Source organism: Equus przewalskii, chromosome 12 (assembly GCF_037783145.1).
Source record: "Equus przewalskii isolate Varuska chromosome 12, EquPr2, whole genome shotgun sequence".
NCBI classification, from domain to species: domain Eukaryota; kingdom Metazoa; phylum Chordata; class Mammalia; order Perissodactyla; family Equidae; genus Equus; species Equus przewalskii.
Genome location: NC_091842.1, coordinates 25,847,328 through 25,871,421, shown reverse-complemented (window position 1 = coordinate 25,871,421; position 24,094 = coordinate 25,847,328). Strand labels below are relative to the sequence as shown.

General features: G+C 41.0%; 1 protein-coding gene and 1 long non-coding RNA gene across 5 annotated transcripts in view; one reads left to right on the top strand and one right to left on the bottom strand.

Annotated features, from left to right (window-relative positions):
• Positions 1-24,094, top strand: part of DNAH3 (dynein axonemal heavy chain 3) — a 167,387-nt gene that overhangs the window by 62,677 nt on the left and 80,616 nt on the right. For all 4 annotated transcript variants that reach the window (XM_070568381.1, XM_070568379.1, XM_070568380.1 and 1 more), the window contains 11 exons: positions 6,759-6,875; positions 7,682-7,861; positions 9,261-9,397; positions 12,385-12,586; positions 13,758-13,850; positions 15,374-15,484; positions 18,356-18,470; positions 20,680-20,878; positions 22,182-22,290; positions 22,516-22,629; positions 23,353-23,529. In XM_070568381.1, coding sequence (XP_070424482.1) covers positions 6,759-6,875; positions 7,682-7,861; positions 9,261-9,397; positions 12,385-12,586; positions 13,758-13,850; positions 15,374-15,484; positions 18,356-18,470; positions 20,680-20,878; positions 22,182-22,290; positions 22,516-22,629; positions 23,353-23,529 — 1,554 coding nt within the window. The remainder of the gene's footprint in view (positions 1-6,758; positions 6,876-7,681; positions 7,862-9,260; positions 9,398-12,384; positions 12,587-13,757; positions 13,851-15,373; positions 15,485-18,355; positions 18,471-20,679; positions 20,879-22,181; positions 22,291-22,515; positions 22,630-23,352; positions 23,530-24,094) is intronic.
• On the bottom strand, positions 11,229-15,619 carry LOC139074907 (uncharacterized). The gene is made up of 2 exons (XR_011524879.1): positions 15,483-15,619; positions 11,229-11,759 (listed from the first exon to the last, which is right to left on the bottom strand). It is a non-coding gene; the product is annotated as an uncharacterized lncRNA (long non-coding RNA).

The following is a 24,094-nucleotide window of genomic DNA, read 5'->3' as shown; positions in this document are numbered from 1 at the left end:
TGTTTATATTCCACATATGAGTGAAAGCATCTGGTGTTTGTCTTTCTCACATGGCTTATTTTGCTTAGCATAATTCCCTCCAGGTCCATCCATGTTGTTGCAAATGGGATGATTTTGTCTTTTTTTTTTTACAGCTGAATAGTATTCCATTGTATATATACACCACATCTTCTTTATCCAATCATCAGTCGATGGGCACTTGGATTGTTTCCATGTCTTGGCTGTTGTGAATAGCGCAGCAATGAACATAGGGGTACATATGTTACTCTGGATTGTTGATTTCAAGTTATTTGGGTAGATACCCAGAAGTGGGATAGCTGGGTCATATTTTCAGTTTTTTGATGAATCTCCATACTGTTTTCCATAGCGGCTCCACCAGTTTGCATTCCCACCAGCAGTGTATGAGGGTTCCTTTTTCTCTCCACACCCTCTCCAACATTTGTTATTTTTAGTCTTAGTGATTATAACCATTTTAACAGGTGAAGGTGGTATCTTAGTGTAGTTTTGATTTGCATTTCCCTGATGATTAGTGATGTTGAACAACTTTTCATGTGTTTACTGGCCATCTGTATATCTTCTTACAAAAAGTATCTGTTCATATCCTCTGCCCATTTTTTGATTGGGCTGTTTGGTTTTTTGTTGTTCAGTTGTGTGAGTTCCTTATATATTATGGAGATTAACCCCTTGATTTGCAAATATTTTCTCCCAATTGGTGGGTTGTCTTTTTGTTTTGATCCTAGTTTCTTTTGCCCTGCAGAAGCTCTTTAGTCTGATGAACTCCCACTTGTTTATTTTTCCTTTTGTTTCCCTTGTCTGAGAAGACGTGGTATTCGAAAAGATCCTTTTAAGTTTGATGTCAAAGAGTGTGCTACCTATATTATCTTCCAGGAGTTTTATGGTTTCAGGACTTATCTTCAACTTTCATCCATTTTGAGTTTATTTTTGTATATGGCGTGAGATAATGGTCTACTTTTATTCTTTGCATGTGGCTGTCCAGTTTTCCCAACACCATTTATTGAAGAGACTATCTTTTCTCCATTGTGTGTTCTTGGCAGCTTTGTTGAAGATTAGCTGACGGTATATGTGCAGTTTTATTTCTGGCCTTTCAGTTCTGCTCCATTGATCTGTGTGTCTGTTTTTGTACCAATGTCATGCTGTTTTGATCACTGTGGCTTTGTAGTACATATTGAAGTCAGGGATTGTGATGCCTCCAGCTTTGTTCTTTTTTCTCAGGATTGCTTTGGCAATTCGGGGTCTTTGGTTGCCCCAAATGAATTTTAGGATTCTTTGTTCTATTTCCGTGAAGAATGTCATTGGGATTCTGATTGGAATTGCATTGAATCTGTAGATTGCTTTGGGTAGTATGGACATTTTAACTATGTTTATTCTTCCAATCCATGTGCATGGAATCTCTTTCCATCTCTTTATGTCATCATCTATTTCTTTCAATAATGTCTTGTAATTTTCATCGTATAAGTCCTTCACTTCCTTAGTTAAATTTATTCCTAGGTGCTTTATTCTTTTTGTTGTGATTATAAATGGAATTGTATTCTTGAGTTCTCCTTCTGTAAGTTAATTATTAGAGTACAAAAATGCAACTGATTTTGTAAGTTGATTTTGTACCCCACAACTTTACTGTGGTTGTTAATTATTTTTAATAGTTTTCCAATGGATTCTTTAGGGTTTTCTATATATAAGATCATGTCATCTGCAAACAGCAAGAGTCTCACTTTTTCACTCCTTGTTTGGATTCCTCTTATTCCTTTCTCTTGCCTAATTGCTCTGGCCAAATCCTCCAGTACTATGTTAAATAAGAGTGGTGATAGAGGGCATCCTTGTCTTGTTCCTGTTCTCAGAGGGATGGTGTTCAGTTTTTCCCCATTGAGTATGATGTTGGCTGTGGGTTTGTCATATATGGCCTTTATTATGTTGAGGTAATTTCCTTCTATCCCTATTTTGTCAAGAATTTTTATCATAAATGGCTGTTGGACCTTGTCACATGCTTTCTCCGCATTTGTTGAAATGATCATATGGTTTTTATTCCTCATTTTGTTAATGTGGTGTATCACATTGACTGATTTGTGGAGGTTGAACCATCCCTGTGTCCCTGGTATAAATCCCACTTGATCATGATGTATGATATTTTTGATGTATTGCTATATTTGGGTTGCCAGTGTTTTGTTGAGGATTTTGCATCTATGTTTATCAGCAATATTGGCCTGTAGTTTTCCTTTTTTGTGTTGTCCTTGTAAGGCTTTGGTATCAGAGTGATGTTGGCCTTGTAGAATGTGTTAGGAAGCGTTCCATCTTCCCTAATTTTTTGGAATAGCTTGAGAAGGATAGGTATTAAATCCTCTCTGAAAGTTTGGTAGAATTCCCCAGGGAAGCCATCTGGTCCTGGGCTTTTATTCTTTAGGATGCTTTTGATTGCTGTTTCAATCTCTTTACTTGTGATTGGTCTGTTCAGATTATCTGTTTCTTCTTGATTCAGCTGTGGGAGGTTGTAAGAGTCTAAGAATTTATCCATTTCCTCTAGATTGTCCATTTTGTTGGCATATAATTTTTCGTAATATTCTCTTATAATCTGTTGTATTTCTGTGGTATCTGTTGTTATTTCTCCTCTTTCATTTCTAATTTTATTTGTCTGAGCTTTCTCTCTTTTTTTCTTTGTAAGTCTGGCTGGGGGTTTGTCAATTTTAGTTATCTTCTCAAAGAACCACCTCTTTGTTTCATTGATCCTTTCTACTGCCTTTTTCGTTTCAATAGCATTTATTTCTGCTGTGATTTTTATTATTTCTCTCCTTCTGCTGACGTTGGGCTTTATTTGTTCTTCTGTTTCTAATTCAGTTAGCGTAGTTTGAGATTGCTTATTTGGGACTTTTCTTGTTTGTTAAGGTGACCCTGTATTGTGATGAATTTCCCTCTTACTATGGCTTTTGCTGCATCTAATAGAGTTGGTATGGTATGTTTTAATTTTCATTTTTCTCCAGATATTTTTTGATTTCTCCTTTAATTTTTTCAGTGATCCATTGCTTGTTCAATAGCATGTTGATTAATCTCCACATCTTTGTCCCTTTCTCAGCTTTTTTCTTGTAATTAATTTCTAGCTTTATAGCATTGTGATTGGAAAAGATAATTGTTATTATTTCAATCTTCTTAAATTTATTGAGGCTTGCCTTGTTTCCCGACATATGGTCTATCCTTGAGAATGTTCCATGCACGCTTGAGAAGAATATGTTTCTGCTGTTTTGGGATGGAGTGTTCTGTATATGTCTATTAAGTCCAGCTGGTTTAGCTTTTCATTTAATTCCACTGTTTCCTTGTTGGTTTTCTGTCTGGATGATCTATCCATTGATGTGAGTGGAGTGTTGAGATCCCCTACTATTATTGTGTTATTATTAATATCTTCTTTTAGGTTTGTTACTTTGGTGCTCCTGTAGGTGCATAGATATTTATAAGTGTTATTTCTTCTTGATGGAGTGTCCCTTTGATCATTATATACTGCCCCTCTTTGTCTCTCTTTACCTGTCTTATCTCGAAGTCTACTTTGTCTGATATAAGTATTGCAACACCTGCTTTCTTTTGGTTGCCATTAGCTTGGAGTATCGTCTTCCATCCCTTCACTCTGAGCCTGTTTTTGTCATTGGAGCTGAGATGTGTTTCCTGGAGGCAGCGTATTGTTGGGTCTTGTCCTTTAATCCATTTTGCCGCTCTGTGTCTTTTTATTGGAGAATTCAATCCATTTATGTTTAGGGTGATTATTGATATATGAGGGCTTAATGCTGCCATTTTATCACTCATTTTCTGGTTCTCCTGCATTTCCTTTGTTTCTCATCCTGTGTATTTTGGTCTAGCAATCGAGTTATGTAGTTCTTTATGTTGTGTTTTTTTGTTTTCTCCTTATTTATTGTTTGCATCTCTGTTCTGCTTTTTTGTTGAGTGGTTACCATGAAGTTTGTATTCAAAATCTTGTGGATAAGATAGTCCATTTTCTGATGGCCTCTTATTTCGTTAGACAAAACCGATTCAGTCCCTTTCCTCTTCCCCTCCTAAGTTGTTTTTCTCAAATCTTACTCTGTCTTGTGTTATGAGTTTGTCGTTAAAATGACAAGATTACCTTTGTTTTTGGTGTTTTCCTTCCCTTTGTCTTTAATGCTATACTTGAGTATTTGCTATCCTGCTCTGATTCTATTTATCTCCTTACTCTGTGCTTTGTAACCCCTTTCTCCCTTTTTTTTAAGGCATGAGGGCCTTCTTGAGGATTTCTTGTAGGGGGTGTCTCATGGCTATGAACTCCTTTAGCTTTTGTTTGCCTGGGATAGTTTTTATTTCTGCATCATATCTGAGGGATATTTTTGCTGGATAGAGTATTCTTGGCTAAAAATTTTTGTCTTTCAAAAATTTGAATTGCCATTCCAGTCTCTCCTAGCCTGTAAGGTTTCTTCAGAGAAATCCACTGAAAGCCTGATAGAGGTTCCTTTGTGGGTTATTTTCTTCTGACTTCCTGCCCTTAGTATTCTTTCTTTGTCATTCAGCCATGCCAGTTTCACTGCTATATGCCGTGCTGTAGGTCTTTTTACATTGTCGTATTCAGGAGATCTGATAGCTTCGTCCACATGGATTTCCATCTCCTTCCCTGGTTTGGGAAGTTCTCTGCTATTATTTGTTTGAACAAGCTTTCTGCTCCCTTCTCCTTCTCTTCTTCTGGAATACCTATAATTCTTATGCTGCATTTCCTAATTAAGTCAAATATTTCTCAGAAACTTACTTCATTTCTTTTTAGTCTTAGTTCTCTCTCCTCCTCTATCTGGAGCATTTCAACATGTCTGTCCTCAATTATGCTGATTTGCTCCTCTATGATGTCTGCTTGAGCGTTCAGCCTATCTTTTTTTAAAATTTATTTTTATTGAGATATAATTGACATATAACACTGTATAAGTTTAAGATGTACAACATCTTGATTTGATACACTTATATATTGCAATATGATTACCACCATGCTGTTAGCTAACACCTCTGTCACATAATTATAATTTCTTTTTTGTGATGAGAACAGTTAAGATCTAGCCTCTCAGCAGTTTTGAAGTTTTAATGCAGTATTGTTGTCTGTAATCACTATGCTGTGCGTTAGTGTCTGCCTTGCCATGCCAGTCACCCTTCCTCTTAGACACCACTGGAGGGGTGCATTTTCAAATGAGAAAGGCCTTTTGATTCAGAGCAAGAAGGTTTCTTACTGCAAAGGAGCTTAGCAAGCCTCCCAAATTAGCATTTCCCAGGGAGGACTCTCCAGGTCCCTCAGAAGCATACCAGGGGTAGATAATGCTTAACACTTCTCAAAAAAAAACGCAGTTGATTCTTCAAGACTCCTCCACCCCCAGAATGCCTGGACATCTGTATTTTTAAGGCATCCCTGGTTTTTCTAATGTGCAGTGTGGATTGAGAACTAAAACCCTAAAGGCTCCCATACCTCACCATCCTCCAGATTGCATGTTATCCTTTTATGACTTCTCTCCCCCTTCAGTTTCAATGGTCACAATGCTTTGATTTCACTGGATCAGAACTGTAGATGAGCTGATGGGAAGGAAGAGAGCAAGGCCTCTCCCAGCACTACTGGGCCCCTGTGAGTCCCAGCAGCTTGGTGTTACATGAGCTGATTGCATTAGATCCTGCTAGAGGTTGTTGGACTGAGATAAGGAGTGAAGCCAGGGGACCTGGGAGAAACTCAGTTACATGTGGCCAATTTTCAGAGTTTTTGACTGAAGTAGCTGTAGACAGGGATGAACAGCAAAATGGGAATCAAGGTCCCACTTGATTAGGAGCTAGACACACCTCCCAGTGCAGAGCTAGTGGTGAAAGGTAGAGGAGAGGATGTGTCCTAGCCCCAGTCTCACCACCCAGATATAGGCTTGGAGGAATTGAAAACAGAGAGACCAGACCTGTTGCGGAGGGCAGACCCTTATCAATTTGCTTGCCACGGTGGCCCAGGAGGAAAAGTGCCATCCACAGAGGCTGGCCTTTAAGGCACAGGAACCTTAACTACTAGTAAAATCTGGCCCAGTAAATGTATAGGCAGAGGTTCCAAAACTTTCTTGATTCTCAGTGCCTTCTATGTCTGAGTACTTTTTTCATGGTTCCCTTCCATAGAACCAAAAGAAATACCACATAGCTTTGTTTATGAAGTAATGAGGTTCAGACCAAAAGAAATACCTCATATAGCTTTGTTTATGAAGTAATAAGGTTCAAACAACTTAATAAGTGTTTATGTCCCTGTCAAGTAAACAATTGTTTGAAAAACAAATACATATAAATTGAAAGAAAAAACATTTGTATCTCAGTTTTAAATAATCACAATTATTTGCTATGAGTTTGTAGCAGTGCTCTGGGGCACCTCAGCACACAGTTTGGGAACCGTGGGTCTAGGCCTACCCAGTCAGATTAGCAGCTGATCCTACGTGAGGGAGAGCCGGGAAAGCAAGTGGACAGGGAAGTAGGAATACAAGGAAGGGGGCAGAACCCTTCCTCCCGCAACAGACACTGGTTGCAGGTCTAGGCTTCCACCGTATTTGATTTCTGCAAAGGAGGTAGAAAATAAATGTCTTTAAAAACATTTTCAGGGATGAAAATAGAAATTCCATCTCTTGTATGACTTGGAGTCATGTCCCACTGGGGTGGAGATCTGAGCTGTGAGACCTTTGGGAATCAACATGAAAAGTGGAGGTCTTATGATTTTTGACAGGGTGGGGCATCTTTATTTGCAGGATACAAGCATCTTGTGTGCAGTCGATGACATTCAACTGCTACTCGATGATCATGTGATAAAGACCCAGACCATGTGTGGCTCCCCATTCGTCAAACCAATAGAAGCAGAATGCCGGGTAAGAGAAAATGAGGTTGGGTGTTTTATGATGTCCTATTAACTCTGGGTTTCTTGGAGGAGGGAGAAGGTTTTTAAGTTCATTTAACAAAGAAACTCACTTTCTCCTGTTTCGAAAAAAAACAACACAAGACTGAAAATAATAACCATCCAAGTAAGGGCATGGCATGCTGAGCCTTTGCAACAGTCTTCCAAAAGATGAGATGAGATGAGATGATTTGAATGCAGCAAATAAAAATACATTTGGAAAGTCTGTCATGGGCTATAGTAATCTAGAATGTAAACTACACAGAGTAGGGATTTTGCCTGCTTTGCTCATTGTTTGTGGAAGTGGCATAGGCTAAGGGGACAGATTCTGCAGCCAGACTGCCTGGGTTCAAATTTTGGTTCTGTACCTTATCAGTTAACCTTACACAAGTTACTTGAACTGTTGTTTCTCAATTTCTGCGTGTGTTGAGTTTTGTAATAATATCTCCCTTATAATCTGTTGGATTAAGTTGGTTTCACATACATACAGCGCTCAGATCATCTCTTGTCACAGAGTAAGCATTGTAACTATTTATTATTATTATTATTATTATTATTATTACTAATCCATTAGAATGTAAGCTCCAAGAAGGCAAGGACTCTTGTTTTTTTCTCTCATTGCTATATGCACATTGCCTAGATCAGTGACCAGAATGCAGGGGGCACCCAATAAGTATTTGTTAAGCAAGTGAATGAATGAATAAATGAATGAATCCATCAGTGGGGCTGTGATGCAGAGTGGCAGGTTAATGATTCAAATATGAAATGCTAAATTTGCAGAAGTGGGAAGAAAAGCTAGTTCGTGTGCAGGAAATTTTGGATGCCTGGTTGAAATGCCAAGCCACCTGGCTGTACCTGGAACCGATCTTCAGTTCAGAGGACATCATAGCCCAGATGCCAGAAGAGGGCAGGAAGTTTGGCATCGTTGATGGTTACTGGAAATCACTCATGTCCCAAGCAGTAAGTTTTTATACCTTATCACATCTAGCCATCAAGAACATAGGATGCCGTACAGATATTTCTCATTGTGTAGCCTACCCATGTCCCTTAAAACTTGAAAGTAAACTAGATTTTTGCAAATTTGATATTTTAATGTATTTTTTCTAATTTTAAAAGTTATTATTAAAAATCCAAACATAGAAATATGTAATATAGAAAGTGGAGGCCTTTTGAAATCCCACCTCCCTAGAGGTAGCTATTAGCAGTTTGTAGAATTCAGCTGTCGTTCCTGACAAGGTAGAAGACTTTGTGCATTACAGGAGGATGCAGTGAAATGTTTATAGATTGAGAATCCTTTTGGAATTCAAATAATTATCCATGTTCAGTTACTCAGTTATTTAACAAATATTTATTTAGTACCCATGATGACCCAGACATTGTGTTAGGAGTCAGAAAATACTGGAAGATGTAGAGAATATGATTTCTGCCTATATAGAATTCACTGTCTTGTGAGGAGACAGGCTTAGATAAATGCAAGCTGTAATAGAAGTATATGCAAACGGTTACTAGAATGCAGAAGAGTAATTTAGTTGCCTGAGAGTGTCCAGGTACACCTCCAAAGGGGGTGACATTGGAAACAAGCCCTGAAGGATGAGTTTGCTGGGTGGACATGGCAACCAGGGGCGTCTATTAAGAGATGATATCTTTTTCCTTTTTGAAGTCGTGTGCTCAAATTGGGGTGCGCTTATAAAGAATTTGTCTCAAGGAAATTTATCTGCCCGGGTGGTTTGCAGGAATGAGATAAGTGGGAATTTATATTGCCCAGCCAGTGGAGCCACTTTTCATGATATCCTGCTTCCTCGAACTTCTTATTAGTTAAGATTCTTTGGTTGCAGGTAACAGAAAACCACTGCAAGGTAGCTCAGACAAAAAGACCAAATGGGTGTCTCATGGAATCCAAGGGCAGAAAGTGCAGCCAAGCCTCACAAAGGATGGAGCCAGAACCCAGAAATCTCTCAGGATTCAGAGTGTTCTTTCTATGCCTGCTTCTCTCTCTCTGCTGACTGGCTTACACTGCCACTCGGTCACATAATGGAAGATGATCCTCACCCAGCAGCAAAGCCCCCTCATTAAAGGGTCTAGCTCAGACTAGAATAGAATTTTATAGTTTGAATTCCAAAATCCAAGGATTTAAAATATAATTGGCTCAGTTGGTTTCAGATGCCCAACCCAGGCCCAGTCAACCATGGCTAGACAAACAGGGTCATGTTATATGAGCATTCACCATTGTGGAATTAGGAAGCAGTTAGCTGGGCAAGGGGGTTCATTAGTTGATGGGCTTGTCATATACTCATTACAATGACCGGTCTCAGAATCTGGGAACCCCATGATGATTCTCCCCTTTTTTGTTGGAACCTAGGTGAAAGATGCCAGGGTTCTGATGGCAGCAGACCAGCCACGGATGGCTGAGAAGCTTCAAGAAACTAACCTTCTGTTGGAGGACATCCAGAAGGGGCTGAATGATTACTTGGAGAAGAAGAGACTTTTTTTCCCCAGGTATTCAGGATTGTCCTTTTGTTTGGAGTTGCCTTCTTGACCCATATATAGGTAGAATTACATTTTCATACTGAAAGTTGGCTTCTACCAATCTATTCCATAATCTTTATAGTTCTCCATTCCCCAAGAGACAGCTCTCAGAGGTAAGGCACATCATATTTATAGGGAGATTGAATGGACAGCAGTGGGAACCAAGTCCACACTTTGGCCAACCATCATGGCCACATACCCAATCAGAGGTGTATAGTAGTCATGATTAAGAACCTGGACTTTGGAGTTAAACAGACCTCAGTTCGAGTCCCAGCTCTCCCACTTATACAGCAAATCTGTCAGAGCCTCAGGTTCTCCACTGTAAAACAGAAATATGATAACAGCCCCTACCTCATGTGTTTGCTGTGCAGATCATGTGAGATAATGCATGTAAAGCATTTAGCACCTAGACTGTGTGTTTAAGAAATGTCAGCTAAATTTTTTTGCCATAAAATTTTTTAGTTTCTGGTAGGTATATTTATAAATATTTGATTCTTCTTTTCCACAAGAACCAATATTCTGTGTAGAAGTCAAGGTAGTTTTAGAGGGCTGGTTCTAGAAAAGAGAGTCCTCACTACTGATAATCTATCCATGTGTAGTTCGCCATGGATGGTCACTCCATGTCATTTGACTCTGATTAGGATGCAAGTTTGATCCCAATTTGTCTTTAAGAAAAGTACATTTTTGTGTTCCCTTATATGGAGATAAAGTTAGTCCCCTGCTTTCTACCAAAAAAAGAAATGTGATTTGTTTTGGATTCAGAAATGTCCTTGATATCTATTTAGTGCAGTATTGTCCATTGTCCAGACATAGAATTTTCTTCTGTGGTAGGAATGTTCTATATTTGTGCTGCAATACAGTAGCCATTAGCCACATGTGGTTAGATAGCACTTTAAATGTGGCTAGTATGACTGAGAAAGTGAATTTTAAATTTATTTAATATTAATTTTTTAATGTAAATAGCCACATGTGGCTAATGGCTTCAGTATTGGACAAACACACAGCACAAATAGTGGAAGGAACCTCAATTCGGAAGCACAAAACCTAGGAAGAGGAAACTGCTAAGATTTGGGCTTCTAATCCTCTACCCACTGCTGTTACTCCTAATAAAAATGTGAATAATAGCCAACACTAAACAGCATTTACCATATGTCAGGATACTGGTCTGAGTGCTTTGCATGTATTAACTTATTAACCCTCACAATAATTCTATGAGGTTGGAAGCATTGTTATCCCTGCTTTACAAAGGAGGAAACAATAACTTGCCAGAAAACACAAGAGTGGTAAATGGACAAGTTAGAATTCAAATCCAGGCAGTCTGGATAAGATACTCAGTTATTTAACCTCTCTGAGCTTCCTTTTCTCCCTAAGTTAAACACACACACACACAAACACTCACAAGACTATCTCAATATTCCTATATGCCTTTTTATAGAATAAAATTAAGCACTCTCAGTAAACACTTTGAAAATATTATTGATAGTTACATATTTTAAATTAATTGTTTTTGAAAATACAAAGTGCTGAATCATGATTTTAATTTTAAATTATACGAATATCTTGATTATTACTCTTTGGCCCTTGAGCCTTATTCACTATCACACATGATGGAGATAGAGGTAGTATAAATCCATAGAGATCACCTATTTGAAATTCACTTGGGAGTGGGAGAAATTGACATCCTTGTTAGATATCGGTCAGTCCGTGGGCCAACAAATAGTGATTGAGCTCTTCCTACCTGCCCAACACTACCGCTACAGTGTATTAGTTTGCTTTGCTGCATAACAAACCACCCTAAAACTTAGAAGCTAAAAACAGCAACTGTTTATTTAGCTCACAATTCTGTGGGTTGGCAAACTGGACTGAGCTCATCAGGGATCATTCACGTGACTTCAGTCAGCTGGCAGTCAATGATCTCAATCGCTTGTCTGGTGGTTGGCTTCCTGTTGGCAGGGGCAGCCTAGATAGTTGGGCCATGTCTTTCATTCTCTGGAAGGCCAGCCTGGGATTATTCACATGGTGGTGGTCACAGCAAGAATGGAAGCTTCAAGGCCTCTTGATGTCTAGGCTTGGAACTTGCACAGGCTCATGTTTGCCACAGTCTGTTGGCCAAAGCAGGATACAGAGCCAGCCCAGGTCCGGGAGATGTGAACATAGACTCCACCCTTGAGGAGAGGAGCTGCAAATATTGTGGCCATTTTTGTAATCCACCACATAGTGTGAAGACCATAATCAGATGGTCAGTCCATTATGTAACTTTCAGCCTGGTTGCCACAGTAGAATTTTGTCCCTTGAACATTTTCTGAAGATTTGTTGTTGTTACCTTGAGGGCCTGAGCAAGCAAATGAAGTTATCTTATTATCTCTAATTTTAAAACACTGGTAAAGGCCTCTGCATGTGAATAGGTTCATCATTAACACACATTTCTTATTTCACACCTGTAACATATTCTGTCCTACCTGGAGATAAGGAAAGACAAGGAGGTCTCCTCTCCTTCTGTGGCCCAGTGGTTCTCAACACTGACTGCACGTTAGAATCACCTGGGATTTTTAAAAGTACAAATCTGCAGACCCAACCCCAGATCAATTATATTAGAATCAGGGCAGTGGAATTTTGGCATTGGTATATTTTTATAAGCTCCACTGGTGATTCTAAAGTGTGGCCAAGGTTGAGAACCATGCTTCTGTTCAGATTTCTGTCAGAAGGTAGAACACCCCCCCCCCCCGCCCCACAACCACATATACCAGCTTTCACCCCTTCATTTGCTCTGAGACAAAACTATCTCCAACCTCTATGCCCCAGACTAAAAGTGGCGAAAGGGAGTGGGCCTTAGAGAAGACTCTAGAACACAGCTGGTATTGACTGGGGTGTCATCTACCTGTTGGGAGTATCACTTTGTTGGAAAAAGAAGTTCTCAGAAAAGATTCTAGTTGCCATCTTCCTTTGCTTTGAAATAGGTTCTTCTTCCTATCAAATGATGAGCTGCTGGAGATCTTGTCAGAGACCAAAGACCCCCTCCGAGTGCAGCCCCACCTGAAGAAGTGCTTTGAGGGAATTGCCAAGCTGGAGTTTACAGACAGACTGGAGATTGTGGGCATGATCAGCTCAGAAAAAGAAACTGTTCCGTTCAAACAGAAAATCTATCCAACTCAAGCCAAAGTAACTCCCCTTAACCATTTTTGGTTCTTTTCTCCATAACAGAGCCAAACAGAGGGAGAGAAAACAGAAAGCATATTGATTAAGTATTTGGACTCTCTAGTTCCAGACTGTCTGGGTGTGTGATACCTGTGTTCCACAACTTAATGACTTTGTGACTTTGGGAAGTTACTTGGTCTTTCCAAGTCTCAGTTTGCCCATCTCTAAGATGGGGGGTTCTACTGAAATCCGTGTGACACACTATATTTGTGGAAGGATTTCAACCAAACTTGACATGAAGGCAGTAGCAGGAATCAGATCCAAACAACCGATGCTGCTTAGATCTCCACAAGCAGAGCCCATTAAAAGTGATCTGCTCAGACAGACAGCTTGCTGGGGCAGGCGTTTTTAAAGGTCAATAAGGCACCATGGAAGTGATGCCATTTACCTCAGATTTTCATACATGTTTCCTTACATAGTGAGTGAAATGTAAATTACTTCCACTCCTGCCGAACGTGACAGCACCCCTGAGCAGTAATAGACAAGCACTCTTGACCTCCTTTGTCAACTATTTTTATGACCCAGACCTATATTGCAACGGGCAGGAGTCACGTCACCAAACCAGACACAAGCTAGCTCGTGGGCACCTGAAGTCAAGAGCTACAGTTACCTGAAATTTTAAAACTGAATAATTTTCTGCACATTCAAATTACCTGTAGAGGTTTAAAAAAAATCCAAATACCTGGGTTGCATCCCATACCAATTAAATCAGAATGTCTGGGAGTGGCAGTCAGGCGTCTGTATTTTTTAAAGATCTCCAGATAGTTCTAATGCACAGCCAAGTTTGGGAACCACTGCAATAATGCATGAATTAGAACTGTTCATTAGAAATGAGCAATTTATTTTATGAACTGAAACATAAATGTGTCATTTGCCTCCTGAGAAGTTGTCTGCTTCAGAAAATGACATGAAAAAAACGCATGTTAAAAATCTCCCAGCGCCCCTTTGACAAGACAGTCACTTCCTAGACTACAGTTAATAAATGTAAAGCAAATAGTTAAAGAATATTGGCTTGGAGGGATATCAGACTTTTGGCCTTCCTCCAGCCCTGTCCAGAGAAAGCTGGCTCTGCCCGTGGTGCCTCCCTCTGGGCTTGGCTAACTATTGCTGCTTCTCTGTCTGTCTCACCCTCCAGGGCATGGTGGAAAAGTGGCTCCAGCAGGTGGAGCAGATGATGCTTGCCAGTATGCGGAAAGTTATTAGACTTGGGATTGAAGCGTATGTCGAGGTAAACGAGAATCAGAGAAGACATGCCAGGGTGTTGGTACAAGAATAAGAATTTTGGGGAGAAGTTTAAATGGATCAGTTCTAACTGCCCCTCTGTCTTCTCCCAAAACCTACCCCTCTGTGCTTCTCTCTCCTTTCCTTGTAAATCTTGGGGCATATACATGTTTCTGAATATGAAATGTTCGCAGTTAGAAGCAGATGACACACGCATAGCCAGTTAAGCCAGAACACTCTGGTTGCTGTGGGCCAGCCCTTCCTGTGAAATCAATTGATGGTAGGAGGTCTATTTAGAGAACCCCTTCCAATTAAGCATTCCCCTCCTGGGTTTTTCCTTTACATTACACATGACCTGAATGACACAACTCTCAAAGCTTTGGGGGTTTGGGGGACAGGTATGACAGAAGGCCTAAGAGAAAAGAACCTGTGGAAATCACTCTTTAGCCAGCTCCTAGCAAGGTTAATGTTGGCAGACTAGATCTTTACTCTCCTCTACTTTAGGTGCCTTTTCTTCTCACTTTCAGGCCCCATCCCCATATCTAGGACCCCTTCCATCAAACAAGAGAACATTCAATTAACACCTTCCCACTAAAGTATGAGGTCAATAAAACATCAAGGAATCAGTGCCATTTAACTCAGATTTTCAAACATGTGGGCTTACATAATGAGTAAAATGTAAATTACTTCCATTCCTGCTGAACGTGACAGCACCCTCAAGTAGTAGTAAATGAGCACTCTTGGCCTCCATTGTTGACCGTTTTTTGCCACCCATACACATAAGTTGCAACAGCCAGGAGTCACGTGGACAAACCAGACACCAGCTAGCTCATAGGTGCCCAAAGTCAACAACTACAGTTACCCGACCCTGAGATTCCCTCTCAGTAGTATTCACATTGTAAATGAAAGGCCAATCTTTTGTCCAATTATATATCTTAAATCAAAAACTATATTAAAGAAAAACAGCTACCTATATGAAATTATTTCATGCAATTGTGTCTATAGTAAGAGTCAGCAAACTTTTTCTATAAAGGGTCCCATAGTAAACGTTTTCAGCTCTGCAGGCCACACCTGTCACAGTTATTTATCTTGGCCTTTGTAGTGTAAAGGTAACCATGGATGATATGTAAACAGTGATGATGGCTGTGTTGCAATGCAACTTTGTTTACAAAAACATGCCCTTGGGCCATAATTTGGCAGATCTGTGGTTGAAAAAACAAGTTAGGGGCAGGGTATGGCTAAGAAAATTGTGGCCCAGCACTGCAATATTATGTAGCCATCAAAAAGAGTAATTATGAATTCTCTCTGAACACCACCTTGATTATAACTATGTAAAATTCTTCATAAAACTCAGCGAGGAAGACATTAATCATCAGTAAGCCCAGACGTGTCAAGCCTAGTAGCCTCTGAGGGTGGGGAAGGGTTTTGTTTTTGTTGAGGGGGTGAGGTGGTGGGGGATGTTTTTAAGAAGTTAGTTTCAATCACACAAGATGAACTGACCCTGCACCATGCCTCACTGCACTTTCCCAGGTCCCTCGTAATCAGTGGGTCTTGCAGTGGCCTGGCCAGGTGGTTATCTGTGTCTCCTCCATCTTTTGGACCCAGGAGGTATCCCAAGCCCTGGTAGAAAAGACCCTACCGGTAAGTGAGCCTGTCATGAAGCTTGTAGAGGAGATTCAAGCTTGAGTAGGATTTAGTTACATATAATTAGAATAGCCATGTTTTCTAAACAAACAAAAAGAATCATGACATCCAACCCATGTCATCACAAAATCCAGGGTTCTCATGGGGACAGTGGGAAGGAGAACTTGGAATTGGGACTGTTCTGAGGTTCTGTAGTGTAAGACCTCTCACAGTCCTTCCCCAGCAGAAACTCTTGGCTGTAGGATTCTAAGTTTTATCAGCCTTAGCTTCCAGGGGTCAGCCTGGCAGAATTTCCACCAATTGGAATTTCCACCCCTTGTCTTCTTCCTTGGCTAAGAGAACATCTGGTCCTGTTTTCCTCTCCTCCTCCTCCAATGTTACCCACTTCTCCCACCTCCAGTCCAGCACAAACCCACCTTCAGCTCTTCCTTCAGATTTCTCTCGAGACCAGGTGTGCTCAAGTCCTGCTTGTCCTCAGATCCGGACACACATACTTCCAGTTAACTCGTGCCATTGAGAGTTCAAGATCTGGATGGACTTGGGTTCAAATCCTGATAGCTTCATTTGTTAGCTGTGTGACCATGGGCTAGTTACTTAACCTGAGTCTTGGTCGTCTTGTCTATAAAATGCAAGAATTGTAGCACCACATTATAGCTCTGTGGGAGGGTTAAGTGAGATGCTGGTAAATTTTTCAGTACTTAGATCCTAGGCTGTAAGCCCCACAGGGCAGAGGCCATGTCTGTGTTGCTCACTGTTATATCTCCAAGAGTGATTGCAGTGCTGAGCACATAGTAGGTGCTCATTAAATATTTATTGAACAAATGAAGAGTAACTCCATCCCCAACCTCTTTACCATGGTATAATTTCCCATGATTAGCTCATCAGACCTTCTGTTATTCCCCCTATAGATGATTGGCTGGGGACCAGAATATATTTTAATTTACTATATTTTGCTTTATACGTTAAAATTAGAACATTAGTATTTGACCAAGGTTGAAATTTATACAGATTTCATGTTGATAATTCCTAAAAGTGTATTGCACTTTACACTTGCAAACTATATCATTTCAAACTTTGGAAACACTGAAAAATTCTGACTTTTGTGACTGCATCTCTGTGCCCAGTTTTCCTACCCATAAAAGAGGAGACTGCTTCCACTCACACACCCAAGCCCTGGAGTGTATGCATGCTGAATGATGTTCCTCGGCATCCTAAAGGAAGGAATGTAGGACAGGATCACCATCCATCCATCCATCCATCCATGTTTATTTAACAAATGTTTGTTTGGCATCTGTGTTTGGCTGTGCTGGGACTCTGCTACTAAACAAAGGGAATTAGAAGTGAATGAGAGTGACATGGTCCCCATCCTTATGGATTTGCAGTCTCGATGGGGAGAGAAAAAAATATCTTTTATAGAACTGTAGTAAGGGAAGTATAGGGATCCAGGAAGCATAGGGAGGAAGGAGAGAACTAAGAGAGGGGTTAGGATTGGGAAAGATTTCTCAGAAAAGTGGTGTCTAAGAGGAGACATAAAATATGAATAGGGATTAGCCAAGCAAAGAATAGGAGGAAGGATGTTCCAGAGAGGGAGACTAGAATATGCAGAAGTCTGAAGATGAGAAGCATAGTGCACTCTAGCAACTGAAGGCACTTTCATCCAGAAGGCTGTGGAATGAACATGGTTAAGAGAGATGTGGGGAACAGCCCCATCACTAAGGGCTTAAGAGACAAACTGAGGGCAGTGGGGAGGCATTCAAAAGGCTTTTTTTTGTTTTTTTGCTTTATGTCAGGGACTTTATTGTTAGTAACAAAAACAACCACCAGCATTTACTGGATTCTTTCTTCACGTTGTGCCAAGTGTTTTACATACATTATCTCATTTAATCCTCAAAACAGCTTAAGAGGTAGCTGTCATTATTTAGATCTGATAGAACAGGAGACTGAGACTAAGAGGGTTAAAATCATTGCCCAGAACCACATAGCTAGCAAGTGGGGAAGGTGAGATTTGAACCTAGGGTGGTCTCACTTGTTTTCCTTTTTTAAATTCATTTTTATTTTTTAACTCTTTTTGTTGAAATAATGTCAGACTTACAAGTAATGTTACAAAAATAATACAGAGAATTCCCATACACCTTTCATTCAGATTCCCCAATATTAACATCTTACCTAACCACAGTGTAATTATCCAAATCAGAAAACTAACATTGATGCAAGATACAATATTATTATCTAATCTATAGACCTTTTAAATTGGCTCATCTAAGTTTAGCCAGTTGCCCCACTAATGTCTTTTTGTCTGGTCCAAGATCTAATTCGGGATTACATGTTTACATGCATTTAGTTTTCACATATCCTGTGTCTCCTTTAATTTGAAAAAGTTTCAGATTTTTTTTAAAAAATTCTGATTTACTTTATAATTTATACACAGTAAAATTCACCCTCTTTAGTGTACAGTTCTGGGTTTGGACAAACACATACATATGTGTAGCCACCATCACAATCAGGATATAGAACAGTTCCACACCCTCCAAAATTCCCTCCTGCCCTTTGTAGTTATCCCCTTGCCTTACGCCAAGCCTCTGGCAGCTACCATTCTGTTTTCTATCCCTGTAGTTTTGTTTTTTCCACAATATCATAAAATTCGAATCTTACAGTATCTAGCCTTTCAAATTTGGCTTCTTTCAGTTAGTGCAATGCATTTGAAATTCATCCAGAGGCTAATGCCTGGAGGTCAGGGAAGGGAGCTGGAGGGATGACATCCAGGAGTCTGCCATGGGCCATGGGGTGGTGGATGGTGCCATTTCCCAAGAAGGGATTACCAGAGGAGAATCCAATTTAACCAGTTGTCCCCTCCTATGCCCCTGCCAGGATTTTCTGAAAAAGAGCAATGATCAGATTGCAGAGATTGTCCAGCTGGTACGAGGGAAGCTGAGCAGCGGGGCTCGACTCACCCTCGGGGCCCTCACAGTCATTGATGTCCATGGTAAGCAAGGAGACTCCCTGGCAATACTGACTGTCCAGGAATAGCAGCCGGGCTCGCCAGTCTCCCTTCTCCCAGGTAGAGTGATTTAGGGTCTCTCTTCCCATTAGGGAGATACTTCTCCAACTGAGAGTAAGCTTGGGGAGGAAGGAGATAAGCCAATGCCTCTGAGTATTTCCACCTTATATTTTCCCCACCACCCCCAACTTTTTTCCAGGAACCCTCCAAGCAGGGCTCTTACTGAGACACTGATGACCAAGACCATTTCTGAGATTCACCAAGTTGGAGTGATTTTTTTGCACTGATCATAGCTAATATTTTTGAATACTCACCAGGTGCCAAACTTTGTACTCAGTGCTTGACATACGTTATCTCATTTTTATATGCATTTCACAGATTGAGAACCAGAGGCTTAGAGGGGTGTATAACTTGCTGAGAGGTAGTACACAGAGAATAAGTAGCAGAGGCTCTTTTGTAATTTGAACCTAGGTCTGTCTGATCCCAAACCCAAGAGACTGAAAATGGGCGGTGACTCAGGGAGGGAGTGGGTGAGAGATGATGCCTTCCAGCTCTTCATGAAAAAAAAAAAAGAAGAGGAAGAGGAAGAACTGGAGTCTTTATATAAAACAAACCACCCCCACACCCTCACTCCATTATTACCAAGGAAACTAGGGCTGGACCAGGCTGGTTGCTTGGGAACAGTGTCTTTCCTCCTCACACACCCAGCATCCTACTGGCATTTCATGGCATCTTGTTCTCCTTAAGGTGGATGCGCATTTCAATCTGATTTCATTTAGATAGACTAGCATAAAATCAGGGAGAGAGAAGGGAGAATGTGATCTTCAGCTGGCCACATACCCACTCCAGGCAGGAGTAATAATAAGTGCAGATGTTACTGCTCCGTGTACCCCAGAGTAGTTGGGTTCACACACACACACACACACACACACACACACACACACACTCATGCATCGACACATGCACACACACACTGTATAGCAAAGGCATCTCCAACTCAGTCCTTTGAGATTCACCTTCTTCTTGGGTCTCTCACGCAGACCCCTCCTCCTGCTGCCGCTCTGGGTTCTCTCAAGAACCTTTGGGGAATTAAATTCCTTGGGAAGGATGGAAGAGCTATTGGTGTAATCTTCTTCAAGGGCTCTTCTCTGCAGGGTTTTGGATTTTACTGTAATAAAGATTTCTTTCACGCAGAGGCAATGGACTTACGGAAGTGTCCCTTGGCAAAATTATGCTTTTGGGATCCTAATTTCAAGCTGCTGAGGTAGTTCTGAGATCTTAATAGCTCTCTCCCTGAGTTACCTAAAAAATAATAATTCTTGTAAATCTTTGCCCACTCTTCAACTTCAGGGCTCCTGTCACTGTGAGAAAATTAAATTAGGTTCATAATTCTATGAGAAAACCCAGAGCTATATCTCTCAGCTGGTTTCTCAGGCTCCCAGATGGAAAGAATACAACCAACCATGGATTCATGGGACCCCTTCCCTTGCCAGTTCCATCAGGCCAAGCTGATTATATTCTCCTAGGATAGCCTAGGCCTTGGAACAGAGCCCAAAGGGTTATGTTGGGGTTATGGCAACATTTGGGGTAACTACATATTGCAAAACCCTCTAGTCAATCCCCCAAGAATTTGGGAATAATAACAGTAGCTAATACTTATATAATGTTTTTATATGTCAGGCACAGTTCTATCTGTCTATCTATCTGTGTATATGGATATCTATATAGATCTTATATATGTGTATATGTATATGTGTATATATATTTGTATATGTACATTTAATCCTCATAGTAACCCAATAAGGTAGGTACTATGTTATCCTCGTTTTGTAGATTATGCAGCTGAAGGACAGAAAGATTGAGTAACTTGCCTGAAGTCACACAGCTAGTTAATGGCAGAACCAGAATTTGGATCCAGGCAGTTTGATTTCAGAGTTTGCACTTTTAATGCCTCTCCGGTACTGCCTGAGAGCAGACAATGCAAGTAGATTCTCTGCCTGGCTCCTTGGGAGAAGCAAAGACCAGCTTCTGAAAGATATGGCTGCCTGCAAGTTGGGGGTGGTCAAGGAGGGTAGTTAAACCTAAAATTGTTTGGAGAGTGAGAGGTGGCCTTCTGACATCCTCAGACCTCTTCTCTGGAGGCTGTGGAGATGGGAGGATGCATGGGTGTGTTTGTGTGTGTGTGTCCCAACAGCTCGTGATGTGGTGGCCAAGTTATCTGCGGACGGTGTCTGTGATCTGAATGATTTCCAGTGGATCTCCCAGCTGCGCTACTACTGGGAGGCAAAGGATGTGCAGGTGCAGATGATTACTACACAAGCCTTGTATGGCTATGAGTACCTGGGAAACTCCCCCCGGCTGGTGATTACGCCCCTCACTGACCGCTGCTACAGGTAAACTCCAGGGCTCCCCCAGACCTGATGGGTGAATAGAGAACTCCAGAAGGAAAACCTCCTGGGGAAGAAGATAGGTGCATCTTGAGTTGGCTGCCTTTACCCTCTTCATTTCAAATTCTCAGATTTTAGAATTGCCCTTAGTCACCATGGTCCTACAGATGGGCATGGAAACTAGGCCTTAGGCAAGAAATGAGAACGCAGTAGGAGTCCTAATGCAAATTAATGCAGTCAAGCCAGCAAGCAGAACATTGTTGCCTGTCATTGAAAATGGCACGGTACTTAGAAAGCTCTCCAACGGCAGGAATCAAGATGGTGCCTGGAAATCCCAGGCCAAGAGAGAGAAAAGGGGCCAGGTGAGGGAGCCTGGTGACAGACTCAGACAAGGAGTCTGGAAACTCTGCCAGCCAGTCTGATGGATAGATACAGTCGTTCTGTACTCAGCAAAGTACTCTGTCACTTTCCTTGAAATTCATAACATTAAAAATCTGAACATTGTGAACTTGTCAATTTTGTGATGTTTAGATTTTCTTTGACTTTATATATTCTTTACAGTGGAATATTTTTTCAATTGTGAAGATAATACTTGAGTATTTCTCCTTCCAAAGACCTCAATCACTTGTTTTCTATGTTCTGTGATTGCTGTTCACTTATTCATTTATTCCTCTCATTATTCAACAACCATTTCTTAAACTTTCCTGTGTGCCATGCATGACCTCCAGGAACCCTCAATCTAATGGGGTGGGGGAGGTGACATACTCAGATGATTACAAGATAATATGTTAACTGAAATTAAAGAGGCTCATACAAGGGCCTGTGGAACCACAGTTAACACGTCATTCATTTCCAACATTTATCTTGCCCCTGCCACATGCCAGGCACTATATTAGTTTGCTGGGAATATGGAACTGAATCAAATACGGATCCTGAACTCAAGAGTTCTTAATCTAGTGAGAGATTTTATTTTCACCATTCCATTAGCATTGGTGATCTTTGGAATGTAGAGTTTATGAGGATTTTTACTTTCATTTGATTCATTTATGTGTATATATATTCATTTATTCAGTCAGTCATTCATTCAAAGCAATGCTTATGAGTGCCACCCATGCACCAGGCACTGTGCCAGGCTCTGAGTTTACAATGCTGAGTAAAACAGAATTTTTTTTACAGTGATGCTGTGTTGGTATATAATCAGGGAAAAATTTTCGACTATTTGTATGAATCAAAATAAAATAAACCAAAAGCCAGTTTCTTTCCCGTGTCTTCAGACTCAGGCGCTGAGTTTTTATTTTCTCCCCCATAGGACACTGATGGGGGCTTTGAAGTTAAACCTTGGGGGAGCTCCGGAGGGTCCAGCTGGGACAGGCAAGACAGAAACCACCAAAGATCTGGCCAAAGCTTTGGCCAAGCAGGTAGGGAAATGCTGTCCATCCTTATCCTCTCCTCCACCCCTCTCTGGACCCCTGTCCAGGGAAGTTGGCATGAAGTTCAAGAAGGTTTAGTGTAACAGGCAGAGTGGGGCCCCAGCTCCTTCAGTGAACAGGAAACGAGGAGCCCCACCCCTGTTTCACAGTGCAGAGTAATCCGGATATGAGGGAACCCATCCTGAATGGTGCCCACATCCTCCCTCTCTCTAGTGTGTGGTCTTCAACTGCTCAGATGGTCTGGATTACAAAGCCATGGGAAAGTTCTTCAAGGGGCTGGCCCAGGCTGGAGCATGGGCCTGCTTTGATGAGTTCAACCGGATTGAGGTAACCTTGCTACTAGGCCACAGAACAGAGGGTTAGGCATGCAGGGGCCTTTTTCTGGGCTCGCAGCTCCCCAATGACAGGGTCTTATCTTTCTTCTGCAGCCTCTTGCAAAGAGTATGTACTCAATGAACTAAACAAAAATTTCCCCAAGGAGACAAAATGCATATTTTGTACACATATACACCCTCATCATATTCACTTATTCAATTGCTCATTCAAAAATTTATTGAGCAGCAGTTACATTCAGATACTCTTCATATGTTCATGATACAAAGATGAGTAAGAAATGTTTTTGCCTTCTAAACTGTTACAGTCTAGTAAAGGGAAACAGATAGAATATGACAGAAATCCATGGTAGTGGTACAAAAGATGCTTCACAAAAGAGAACATGATTAATTCTATTTGGGTGGGAAATTTAGGTCAGGAAATGTAAATGTGCAATTTGAACCAATAAACACTGTTGGGATACCTACTACAGGTCAAGCATTATGGTAGGTGCTGGAACAAAGACAAAATACTATGGAAAATACACACACACACATGCATGCACCAATTTTCTTTTTCTTTACCAAAACCGTAAGTTGTGCTCCTAATTTTGAAGGTGAAGGTCTGGTTCTCAGGTTATTGTGTTTCTTTCTTTGCTAAGTGCAAGAGACTCTGGTAGCATGGGGTGAGTGGCTGACAGAAACAGGAACCCACATCAGCCATCCATTCTCACCCCAGGTGGAAGTGCTGTCTGTGGTAGCTCAGCAGATTCTCAGCATTCAACAAGCCATTATCCGGAAGCTAAAGATGTTCATCTTTGAAGGCACCGAGCTCTCTCTGAACCCAACCTGTGCTGTCTTCATCACCATGAACCCTGGGTATGCTGGCAGGGCTGAGCTGCCAGATAATCTCAAGGTAAACAGCAGAGTGTATAAATGCTGGGTGTGCTTTGTGGTATAGAAACCTCTGAAAGCACCCAAAGGTCTCACAGAGAAACCCAGTAATGGGACCAGGTGACATTTTTCAGCTGTGAGAAGTAATAGTGGAGTCTCAATGGTGGTAAGATAGTACTTGGCCCCAGAACACAACCACTTTCCCAACAAAGTCTCTTAGGGGAGGGGTCATGTATGCATAGTAACCAGTGACAAATAGGAAGCAGTGCACACTAGAACAAGAGTCATTGTTTCTATTGTCCACAGGGGTCAGACAGTAATGTAAATGAGAGATCTGCACATTAGACCTGCGCAAGCAACTTTGATGAGACAGTGTGGTATACTAGAAAGCACTAGGTTTTAATATCAGGAAGCCTGGGTTCTATTCCTGGCTCTACCTCTAACTAACTGTATGACTTGGGCAAGTCACTTCTCCTGTAAGATCTAAGGCAGTATAGCAACAGCTGATGTTTATTGAGCACTGACTATGTGCCACACATTTTTCTAAGTACTTCACTTAGATGATATCATTTGTTCTCATGATAACT